Genomic DNA, 12,272 nt, shown 5'->3' with positions numbered 1-12,272 from the left:
GAACATGCTCAGGCATTGTTTGAGTTAATTTTTTTTTAAAGGCAAGCAAGCAGGAGGATAGAGGCTTCCTCTTAAAGGGGGGAATTTCACCAGCTGAGAGAACAAACCACCACGCCTAAGCTGCGGCCAAGGGCGTCCCAGTTCTGCCCAGATCCCTTTTTCTGCCCAACCAGTGTGGCTCAGTGGCAGAGCATCTGCCTGGCATGCAGAATGTCAGTCCCCAATGGCATCTCCAGGCCAGCCTGGGAATGGATGCCCCCTTGCCTGAAACCTTGGAGAGCTGCTGCCAGCCCGTGCAGGCAACACTAGCCTGCCTGCCTGCCTCTTCTCCCCCTGCCTTCCTTAGAACCACCTCAACCCCTGCAACCCAAATGCCCCCCAGCTTTGCTCTCACCCCTCCTCACCCTCAAAGTGCTGCCTCTGGGTGCAAAAAAAAAGAAGAAGAAGAAGAGGAAAAGGAAGTTCCTCCTTTCCTTCCCCACCCCCAGCAGCCCACCCCAGTTCCCACGCCTCTCTAGGAGCCGCGGCTCGCTGCCTTTAACCCTTGCCCAGCTGCTCTGACAATTAATAATTTCCCTTTTTCCAGACAACGATCAAAAAAGCAGGCTCCACATCCCAAAGATGCTAAGGGTGTGTGAGAAAGAAAGAAAGAGAGATGGGGTGATGGGGACGGAATGGCTCCCATCCCTCAACAGGAGCACTGCAACATTTTGTTACAGTGGCCTCCCTTGTTATTGATGTATCCCACACCCCACCACCATTTATTTCAGGTCACCGAAATCTGTGTGCTGCTTAACTACAGTTTAAAAGACACCCTCCAAGTGGTTTTACAGAAAGAATACAAATTATTTGTTTTTTTAAAAAAAATCAGAAAAAAACAGCTATTTAAAAGGTTCAGAAATAATTAAAAACAGTGAAAAGTTTAAAAAAAGATTCAAATACATGTTGACATCCTTCATATCTGGATAGGCTTGTAGAAATAAAGGTACTACAGTTAAGCCTGATGTCAGTAGGCAGGGAGTTCCAATATTGATTTCTGTTGCTATTGTTATTTCAATTTATTACACTGAGCTGGACCATAAAGAAGGCTGATCGCCGAAGAATTGATGCTTTTGAATTATGGTGCTGGAGGAGACTCTTGAGAGTCCCATGGACTGCAAGAAGATCAAACCTCTCCATTCTGAAGGAAATGAGCCCTGAGTGCTCACTGGAAGGACAGATCGTGAAGCTGAGGCTCCAATACTTTGGCCACCTCATGAGAAGAGAAGACTCCCTGGAAAAGACCCTGATGTTGGGAAAGATGGAGGGCACAAGGAGAAGGGGACGACAGAGGAGGAGATGGCTGGACAGTGTTCTCGAAGCTACCAGCATGAGTTTGACCAAACTGCGGGAGACAGTGGAAGACAGGAGTGCCTGGCGTGCTCTGGTCCAGGGGGTCACGAAGAGTCGGACACGACTAAACGACAACAACACTGAAAACAGCATTTAAAAAAATGCAATCACAAAAAATATGGTAGCTCTTTACAGGTTGTTATCTCCCCCCACCCCTACCCCGCATGAACATCTCTGTATGTGGATAAATGGCAGGAAGTACAGTATGATTATATGCTGCCTTAGAGTTTTTAATTTGATTCTACACATGTAATTATTATTAATATTGATTATTTTCAGTTCTTATCCCTGAGAATCGTAGAAAATAACAGGATATATTTATCCAAAAGTCTTCAAACTTACATGACCCTTTAAAAATTAGCTGATGAAGGTGAATACATCAAAACAGGGCCCTGTCCTGGTTTCTGGTCCATAATTGAAATCTGCTCAGTGATTGAAACCAAGACCTCGACGTTGAATCTGACTATGGACTAACATGAACATATCTCTACTAATAAACTCTTATATTTAATAGGGTAATGAATTATTGTGTTATACATATCTTTATGAGTTTGAGTTTGTAATCTCTGTTAGAGTTTATAATCTCTATTTGAGTTTGTAATCCTTGTCAGAATACATATTTTTGAATGGATTAGTTTTTGTTACAATTGACTATTGATTTGCAAGTAGGGACTACTCCCACTATTTAAACTTATATTGGACTGAGTTCTTGGTGTGCTTTTTTCCTGGTATATTTAATAACAAGAACTCCAACTTATTTAATGAAATACAGTACAGTGGTACCTCGGGTTACATATGCTTCAGGTAACAGACTCCACTAACCCAGAAATAGTGCTTCAGGTCAAGAAGTTTGCTTCAGGATGAGAACAGAAATCGTGCTCTGGCGGCACGGCAGCAGCAGGAAGCCCCGTTAGCTAAAGTGGTGCTTCAGGTTAAGAACAGTTTCAGGTTAAGAACGGACCTCCAGAACAAATTAAGTACTTAACCCAAGGTACCACTGTATAGCATATAAATATGGTGAAGGGCCTTGTAGGGGATTTCCCTCCTTCTTTTTCTTCCCCCTTTTTCTTCTTCTTGCTTTTATATCTTTTGGTTCTTTTTCAAATTCTTGTTTTGTAGGCTAGTTTGCTTCTGATTGTATTTTATGTCAAAATATTTCAATAACAATAAAAAAACAAAAACCCAGAACATCAAAAAAAGCCCGGCTGCTGATTCAGGCCATTGACTCATGTAGTTCTCAAAGAGCCCAACCAGGTGTATGTGAGAAGCTTGCAAGCGCATTCCAGGTGGAAAAATCAAAATTGGAAACAGAACTGTTAGATCCCAAAACTAAGATATTATCAAGAATGTATAACTTGCTGTTGAAATGGAATACTCAGGATGAAACGGTGAAATCTGCTATGATAAAATGGGCACAATATGTGGGACATAACATTATGTTGGCTGACTGGGAACAGTTATGGACCACAGGTATGAAATTTACGGCATGTAATGCCTTAAGAGAGAATATTATGAAAATGATATACAGGTGGTACATGACACCAGTCAAGCTTGCAAAAATATTTGCCCGATAATAAGTGCTGGAAATGTAAAGAAAATGAATGTACATTCTTTCATCTTTGGTGGACGTGCCCAAGGATTAAGGCTTTCTGGGAGATGATCTATAATGAAATGAAAAAGGTATTTAAATATACCTTCCTGAAGAAACCAGAGGCCTTTCTCCTGGGCATGGTCGGCCAATTGGTGCCAAAGAAGGATAGAACTTTCTTTATGTATGCAACAACAGCAGCAAGAATACTCATCGCAAAGTATTGGAAGACACAAGATTTACCCACCCGGGAAGAATGGCAGATGAAGTTGATGGACTACATGGAACTGGCGGAAATGACTGGCAGAATCCGAGACCAGGGAGAAGCGTCGGTAGAAGAAGATTGGAAGAAATTTAACGACTATCTACAGAAACACTGTAAAATTAAGGAATGTTAGAAGGATGCTGGAATGAAGTTATGTGGTTTTAGCAATAATGTTACAAAGGGGTATGTAAAAATGGACTGTTAACAGGTGAAAATGTAAAGTTACAATATATTAAGATAAAATATTAAGATAAAAGCAAAAATGGTAAGGACTTGCTGAAACAACTATTGAACTAGAATACAAAAAAGGGAGGTGTGAGGAGGTCAGGGAAACAAGCAAATGAAAGACAAGACATGGAAAGACTGATTTGTTTTTAATTTTTTATTTTTCTGTATTTTGTATTTTTTGTTTCTCTCTTTTTTTTCTTCTTCTCATTTTTGTAACTTTTTTGAAACTTTAATAAATATTATTTTTTTAAAAAGAGAAGCTTGCAAGCACAGCAGTGCTCTCCCCTATGACCTTAAGAAATGTTGGTTATGTAGAGCCTCCATATGCAGGAGTAGTCGAATGCTGTAAAACTACAGTTTCACCAGAAGAGAAGAGAAATTCACAGGATGCTGTAAAATATGGGGGTGGGGAAGGAGCATGGTTTTTGTACTCCACGGAAGATGAAGTTCCGCTTTTCCTTCGGACGTCCCTATTCTGCCCGCGGACTGTCTCGCCAGAGTGGTGCATGCTCTAGTTATCTCCTGCTTGGACTACTGACGCAAAAAACGCTGGGTGCTTCCATAAGAAACGTTGCACCTTCAGGGATGGCAGCTAACATAGTGAGGTTGAATCCTGACAAGAAAGAAGTACTGTTTTGGGGGGACAGGAGGCAGGCGGGTGTGGAGGACTCCCTGGTCCTGAATGGGGTAACTGTGCCCCTGAAGGACCAGGTGCGCAGCCTGGGAGTCCTTTTGGACTCACAGCTGTCCATGGAGGCACAGGTCAGTTCTGTGTCCACGACAACTGTTTACCAGCTCCATCTGGTACGCAGGCTGAGACCCTATCTGCCCACAGACTGTCTTGCCAGAGTGGTGCATGCTCTAGTTATCTCCTGCTTGGACTACTGCAATGCACTCTACGTGGGGCTACCTCTGAAGGTGACCTGGAAAGTACAATTAATCCAGAATGCGGCAGCTAGAATGGTGACTGGGAGCGGCCGCCGAAACCACATAACACCGGTCCTGAAAGACCTACATTGGCTCCCAGTATGTTTCTGAGCACAATTCAAAGTCTTGGTGCTGACCTTTAAAGCCCTAAACCAGGGGTCTGCAACCTTTAAGACAAAAAGAGCCACTTGGACCCGTTTCCAAAGAAAAAAAAAACTGGGAGCCGCAAAACTCGTCATTATAAAAATAACTTTTTTGTCATTTTTTAATATTATTTCTTTGTTTGACCCCTCAGAATTACTCCTCCTCATAGAAATAAACGTTAAATTAACAAGTTACCTTTTGTGTGTGTGTGTGTTCTTCACTCCCCTTCAAAGCAGTGACCAGCATACATGCCCCCTTTCAATGCAGTGACCAGCATAAATGCCCCTTACAATGTGGTGGGCGGGCGGGCGGGAAGGTGACGTCGGGACGGTGCGTGACTAACGCACACACCGCCCCCATGCAATGTCACAGCCAGTACAGCGCCCGCCACAGTGGGGAGTGTCAGGGCGCACAATGCGCCTCCTCCCCTCGCTAGTATCCGCCCCGGAGCCGCGGCAATGGTGTAAAAGAGCCACATGCGGCTCCGGAGCCACGGGTTGCAGACCCCTGGTCTAAACGGCCTCAGCCCAGTAGACCTGAAGGAGCATCTCCATCCCCATTGTCCAGCCTTGAAGATCCAGCTCTGAGGGCCTTCTGGCGGTTCCCTCACTGCGAGAAGCCAAGTTACAGGGAACCAGGCAGAGGGCCTTCTTGGTAGTGGCGCCCACCCTGTGGAACGCCCTTCCAGCAGATGTCAAAGAGAAGAACAACTACCAGACTTTTAGAAGACATCTGAAGGCAGCCCTCTTTAGAAAAGCTTTTAATGTTTAACAGATTACAGTGGTACCTCGGGTTACATACTCTTCAGGTTACATACGCTTCAGGTTACAGACTCCCGCTAACCCAGAAATAGTGCTTCAGGTTAAGAACTTTGCTTCAGGATGAGAACAGAAATCGTGCTCCGGCAGCACAACAGCAGCAGGAGGCCCCATTAGCTAATGTGATGCTACAGGTTAAGAACAGTTTCAGGTTAAGAACGGACCTCGGGAACAAATTAAGTACTTAACCTGAGGTACCACTGTACTGTCTTTTAATACTTTGTTGGAAGCAGCCCAGAGTGGCTGGGGAAACCCAGCCAGATGGGCGGGGTATAAATAATAGGGAAGTTTTTTCATGTTTGATGTTTTATTATGTTTTTATACATGCTGGAAGCTGCCCAGGGTGACTGGGGCAATCCATTTAGATGGGCAGGGGGTTAACAATAATAATAATAATAGACTATGACGTCCCTATTTTCCTCAGAAAAATGTTGGAAGGTATATTTTGGGGGGTCCAGGGCCCTCAAATATATTATTGCCGGGGTGGGGGTGGGGAGACCAGATGCTGAAATGGTGAAATTGACAGGGAAAACCAGAAGCCAGGAAGAGAAGAACTTTAAGGAGAGGAAAATTTAAAAATGTATTTAAGAGAACATTGTAAACAACTAAAAACTTTGGCAGGATTTGAGTAACACTTGGAATGTACAAAAAATTATGGATTACTTAAGAAAAATAGAGAAAATAACAGAAGCAGTTTTTAAAAGATTGATAGTGGTAACCATGGAAGGACGGAGGGGAGTCGAAGGATTCAGGGAATCCTAAAAGATGATGTTGATGTTTACTGTTCGAACGTAAATTTACAATGCAAAACTTAATAAAAAAAGATTAGACCAAAAATTTTAATAAGGAACGGGGGGGATTTATAACTTACCTTAAAAGACCATTGTAAACAGTTAAAATCGTTCGTAGGGTTGGAATATCGCTTGTAGTTTAATGGTGAATTTTGGAGAGGTTAAAAGATTTGGATTATCATGAAAGATGCAGGAGGAAATGATAAACAGTAGGATCCACAAGGGGGAGGAGGGAAGTCCAAGAGATTCCTAGGAATCTTGTTTTTATGCTGCATGTTGGATATGTGACTGTAAAACTTCAATTCGAAAAACCAAATAAATTAATTAAAAGAAGAAGAAGTTGGCTCTGATGCCCAGGGCTGCGCGTTCGAGCCGCACGTTGGGCGACAGATTCCTGCATTGCAGGGGGGGTCGGACTAGATGACCTGGTGGGATCCCTTCAAACTCGATCGATCTGATCCTGCCCACAACATCTTCCTCCGCCTCTCCACCCAAGACGAGTTAAGCCTTAAGTCTAGAGAGCGCAGCTGCGCGCAGCAGCGCAGGCCTCCAAGGCGCATGGCTCTCCCCACCCCGGGCAGCTGGAATCCCGGGAACTGTAGTTCTCCCCCCGGCGGAGCTACAGTTCCCGGCACCCTCTGCAAACTACAGTTCCCAGGGTTCTTTGGGTGCGCTTCCAGCCGGCCAGGGTGGGCGGCGGCTGGAGAGCCATTTCCTTTCTGCTCGCACCGCCGGCGAGGCTCCACCTCTTCCTCGAGAAACTGGATTTTGAATTTCCCAACGCAGGGGGCTGCCTCCGCCGGAGAAGCAGCGCTTTTCCCCAAGCCCGATCGCCGGTGGTATCCCAGGTGAGGGTCTCCGGAAGGAGGGCCGGGGGGTCTGGCGGGGCTGGGAAGGGGCGCGAGGCTGGAAAGGGGGGTCCCCGGGTCGGGGCGGTGCAATGGGGCGCCCTCGCCTCCCCAGCTCGGCTCAGGCGCAAAGCAGAGGCGGAAAGGGCGGTCGGAGATGGCCGGGAACCCAACTTGAAACGATGCGGTGAATGCAGGGTTAATCTGGCGCAGGAACAAGCCCCCAACACTCATACCCTCCCCACATTTCTCCAATGGAAATATCCCTCCATCATCATCATCACCATTTTATGATTTATGGGTTTCCCCAGCCACACTGGGCGGCTTCCAACATACATTAAAAAAAAAACATTTTTAAACTTCCCCGTGCTGGGCTGCCTTCAAATGTCTTCTAAAGGTTGTATATAGTTACTGAGCTCCTGGGGGGGGGGGAGGTCTCAAAACTCCATCACTCTCCAACATTGAAAATAGGGGCGTCCCAATGAAAAGTGGGATCAAATCAGAAATGGGGGCAGCTTTTGCAAATCCAGGACTGTCCCCGGAAAATATGGACGCTTGGAGGGTCTGTAAGACGCGCACTGTCGCCCAACAGCGGTGAGTCTTGTGTGGAGCCCTTTGAAGACTAAAGGGTCAATTTTGGCCAATTTTTGTGGAACTTCCACTGGCTCCTTTTGTTTTCAATGTTGGGTTTTTAAATTAGTATTACATTGATGGCCACCTTTATTTTCAAAGGGACTCAATTTGGTTTGCCTGGTTCTCCTCTTGCCCATTCCATCCTCTCAACAACCTGTGAGGTGGGTTAGGCTAAGAGATGGGGACTGGCCCAAGGTCACATGGCTGAGTGGGGATTTGAACCCAGGTGTCCCCGGTCCTAGTCCCAACACTCTTAACTGTTACACCTCAATGGGTTTTAAATTGTTGTGATCCGCCCTGAGACCTTAGGACAAAGGTGTGAGGGTTGGTTTGTTTGTTTGTTTCGCAACTGAGCGGTATACAGTGGTACCTCGGTTTTCGAACGTCTCCGTTTACAAACGCCGTAAACCCGGAAGTAAATGCTTCGGTTTTCGAACACGCCTCAGAAGTCGAACATGCCGCGCGGCTTCTGCTGAGTGCAAGATCCTGAGGCCTAGCTGCCGGCTGTTGAGTCCTGAGCACGGAGGTGATATTTGGGCTTATTTGGTGACTCTCTTGCAACCAATTTGTTTTTGTGACTGTGTGCAATCAAATCTCTGCTCATCTCATCTCAGGATCCCTCTGCCAATCAGCCCTTTGCTGTGAGAAATGGATAACAGCTGCAAAGCCAAGAGAACCATTAACAGAACAACAATAGAGGTGAAGAAGGAAATTATTTCCAAACATGAAAGTGGTGCCCGCGTACGTGACCTGGCAAGGCAGTTTGGTATAGCCAAATCGACAATTTGTACCATCTTAAAAAATAAAAAAGCCATTAAAGGAGCCAACGTTGCAAGAGGCGTTAAAACACTTACAAAACAAAGAACGCAGACCATTGAGGAAGTGGAGAAATTGCTTTTCATATGGATAACTGAAAAACAGCTGGCCGGTGACAGCATTTCTGAGAGCATGATTTGTGAAAAAGCTTTACGTTTGCATGCCGACCTCGTCAGAAACATCCCTGGAGCAAGTGAGGGTGAGATTTTCAAAGCAAGCAGAGGGTGGTTTGATAATTTTAAGAGGAGAAGTGGGATACACATTGCGTCGAGACATGGTGAAGTTGCCATTGCCAACAGAGAAGACGCCGACCAATTTGTTTTGGAATTTCAAGATTACGTAGAGGCTGAGGGTTTCCTTCCCCAACAAGTGTTCAACTGTGACGAGACAGGCCTCTTTTGGAAGAAGATGCCCAAGAGGACCTACATAACAGAGGAGGAGAAATCATTGCCAGGACACAAGCCCATGAAAGACAGGCTGACCCTTTTATTATGTTCGAACGCAAGTGGAGATTTCAAGTTGAAGCCTTTGCTGGTCTACCTTTCGGAGAACCCCAGGGTATTTAAGAAAAACAATGTCATCAAAAGCGAATTGCCTGTGATGTGGAGGGCCAACAGCAGAGCTTGGCTGACCAGGCAGTTTTTCGTTGAGTGGGTTCACGAAGTGTTTGGACCAAGCGTGAAAAAATACCTCCAGGACCAAAATCTTCCACTGAAGTGCCTACTTGTTATGGATAACGCTCCAGCCCACCCTCCAGGATTGGCGGACGAGTTGATGGAAGAGTTCGGTTTTATCAGTGTCAAGTTTTTGCCCCCCAACGCGACTCCCCTCATCCAGCCCATGGACCAGCAGGTCATGTGTAATTTTAAGAAGCTTTACACCAAAGCACTGTTCCAAATGTGCTCTGAGGTGACCTCGGACCCAGAGCTAACCCTCAGAGAGTTCTGGAAGAACCGTTTCAATATCCTACATTGCTTACATCTCATAGACAATGCATGGGGCGATGTGTCTCAGAGAACATTGAAGTCGGCGTGGAAGGAATTGTGGCCGGCAGCTGTTCCTGAAGGTGGATTTGGGGATGTTGGAGAAGAAGCTCCTGTTGTTGAGGATATTGTGTCTCTGGGAAAGTCCCTGGGCTTGGAAGTGAGCAGGGAGGACGTTGAGGAGTTAGTGGAGGACCACAAGACGGAGCTCACCACCGAAGAACTCCAGAACATTCTGATGGAGCAGCAACAGGCGGCAACTGTGGAATTGTCTGAGGAGGAGGAGGAGAAGAAAAGAGAAAACGTTCCTACTGCACTGATCGAAGAAATGTGTGCGAAATGGGCTGAACTGCAAAGCTTTGTTGAAAAATATCACCCTGATGCCGCTGCTGTAAGTCATGCTACCAACACGTTCAATGATAGCGCTATGTCTCACTTTAGACAAATTTTAAAACAACGGAAAAGATCCGCTGAGTCTGAACCAGGTGTCAGTGGTGTAAAAAGGGAAGGCATGGCAGGACGGGAGTCAGCTAGAGGGATTCTGGAAGAGGGCTACAGGACACTTGAAGAGCAGTCACCTTTTGTGATTATTGAAGGGGACTATCATCAACTTTGCAGGTAAGGAAAAAATGACATTTCCGTTTTTATCATCTACAGTACTCTTTTTACACTAGTGGCCAAAATTGTGGAAACCTTTTGGGGAAAGTCTATTTCCAAGGTTTGATGACTCATAACACCACTTTTTGGGGGGAGAAAATACCATTAAATCAGTGTTTTTTTCTGGGGGGGACGCAGGGGTACGCATACCCCTAAACATTTTGTGAATCTTTGTACTTTTCTCCGTTTACTGTATTTATTTTTCCCAATTTGAACTATAATTTTCTTCAGCCAAAATGAGAGTACCCCTAAACTTTTTTTCAGGGGAAAAAAACACTGCAGAAAATTATATACCAATGGAAATATAATTTAATGAAGAATGTAATGCCACAAAGTTTGTTCAGTTATCTGTATTCTATCAAACGTTGTAGCCAAATAACCAGAAAAAGGAGTGTTTAGAGATCCAATCAGGTGTCATCTTGTTTTGGCAATGATGGCTCATAACACCGCTTTTTTGGAGTAGTAACATAAAATTATATATCCGTGGAAAGATAATTTATTGAATAATGAATGTAATGAAGAAGCGCCTGTCTGAGCTGCTGCCAGCCAGAGCAGGCAGCACAGAGCTAGGTGGGGTAATGGTCTGGCTCTGGATAATGCAGCTTACTGTGCCCTGTCTAAGCCATGTGTCACACAGCCTTAAAAATTATAAAAGAATATTTTTTAAAAATTATTATTATTATTAATTAGACTTCTATATCTCCCCATACCCAGAGGTCTCAGGGTGGTTCACAGAACAAAATCAAAGTATAAAACCACAAAATATATACAGTGGTCCTTTGGTTCTCAATCTGTTCCAGAAGTTGGTTCCAAAACCAAGGTGCGCTTTCCCATAGAAAGTAATGCAAAATGGGTTAATCTTTTAAAAACAACCCCTAAAACAGCAATTTAACATGAATTTTACTATCTAATGAGACCATTGCTCCATAAAATGAAAGCAATAGACAATGTACTGCAGTTACACAGTCATTCAATCAGTAGCTGAACTGGGTTCCACACAATCACAAAAATAAAAACTGCAAAACCGAAAAAATGTACCTCTGGACGCGAACGGGATCTGTTCCAGAGCCCCGTTCGCATCCTGAAGTGAACGCGACCCCTGCGCATGACATCATTTTGAGCATCTGCGCGAGCGGCGAAACCCGGACGTAACATGCTCCGTTACTTCCGGGTCGCCACGGAGCGCAACCCGAAAATGCTTCAACCCAAAGTATGACAGCATAGCAAAAACAGACAAAATGGAAGCGTAACACTCGGATCAGAAGCATAACACTCAAAACGGAGCACGTTCAGCTTCCAAAAAAAGTTTGCAAACCGGAACACTTACTTCCAGGTTTGCTGTGTTTGGGTCCCAAGGCGTTTGAGTACCAAGGTGCCGCTGTAATCAAAATCAAAACAATAACCCCCCTATAAATTTTATTTTATGTTTTATCCCGTCACACTTAGCCTTGAATCCCGTCTCGCCCTTTCTCACCCAGGCCTCATCAAGTTTGGTACGCAAGGCCGCTAAGCTGCCCAAGGACGACAATGAAAGAGGCGCTTGCCGAAGGGTCGGAAGATTTCAAGACGCAGGTGTTTGAAGAGGGTCTTCCTCACCACAGCCCACCTCACCTGGAGCCCCAGGAGATCAAGGTGGAGCCAGAGGAAAGGCCTCTCCACTCCTGGGATACTCAGTGGCAGGGCTGCCCTCCGGGAGACGAACCCTCTCATTCCACCTGGGATGTCGCTCGGCCGTCGGGGGACGAGACCCCTCCGGTTATCCCGGACGTCCGCCGGGAGCCTGCCGGGAAGGGGAGGGCGAAGCACGTCCCGGCCTTCCGAGACGGAGACTGGAAGATCTCCAGGACCCTGAAACCAGGAGACCCAAACGGGAAGGGCGATGTCCCGAGCGGAGGCAACATCGACACGGAGGCCAAGCGCCAGCGTTTCCGGGGTTTCCGCTACTGGGAGGCCGAGGGGCCTCGCACGGCCTGCGACCGGCTCCAGGAGCTGTGCTACGGCTGGCTGAAGCCGAAGAGGCACACCAAGGAGCAGATCTTGGAGCTGGTGGTCTTGGAGCAGTTCCTGGCCGTCCTGCCGCCGGAGATCCAGACCTGGGTGAGGGATGGTCGCCCCGAGACCTGTGATCAGGCGGTGGACCTGGCAGAAGCCTTCCTGCTGAGGCCTCAAGAGGTAGGGAGCA

At 46.0% G+C, this 12,272-nt stretch overlaps 2 protein-coding genes across 3 annotated transcripts in view; both read left to right on the top strand.

The window, feature by feature from the left end:
• LOC309364451 (zinc finger protein 174-like) overlaps window positions 1-12,272 on the top strand; it is a 122,820-nt gene that overhangs the window by 64,102 nt on the left and 46,446 nt on the right. The gene's annotated exons all lie outside the window — the stretch shown is intronic.
• LOC309364346 (uncharacterized protein) overlaps window positions 6,697-12,272 on the top strand; it is a 13,668-nt gene continuing 8,092 nt past the window's right edge. The window contains exons 1-3 of one of the 2 annotated variants that reach the window (XM_081901392.1): window positions 6,875-7,001; window positions 8,249-10,051; window positions 11,569-12,262. In XM_081901392.1, coding sequence (XP_081757518.1) covers window positions 8,283-10,051; window positions 11,569-12,262 — 2,463 coding nt within the window. In that variant the 5' untranslated portion in view covers window positions 6,875-7,001; window positions 8,249-8,282. Of the gene's footprint in view, window positions 7,002-8,248; window positions 10,052-11,568; window positions 12,263-12,272 lie in introns of both variants that reach the window. The other variant, XM_081901393.1, reaches the window with a different exon arrangement.

The sequence above is a fragment of the Podarcis melisellensis genome (genome assembly GCF_964234715.1).
Source record: "Podarcis melisellensis genome assembly, chromosome: 2".
NCBI classification, from domain to species: Eukaryota; Metazoa; Chordata; class Lepidosauria; order Squamata; family Lacertidae; genus Podarcis; species Podarcis melisellensis.
This window is presented reverse-complemented; position numbering and strand designations above follow the sequence as displayed.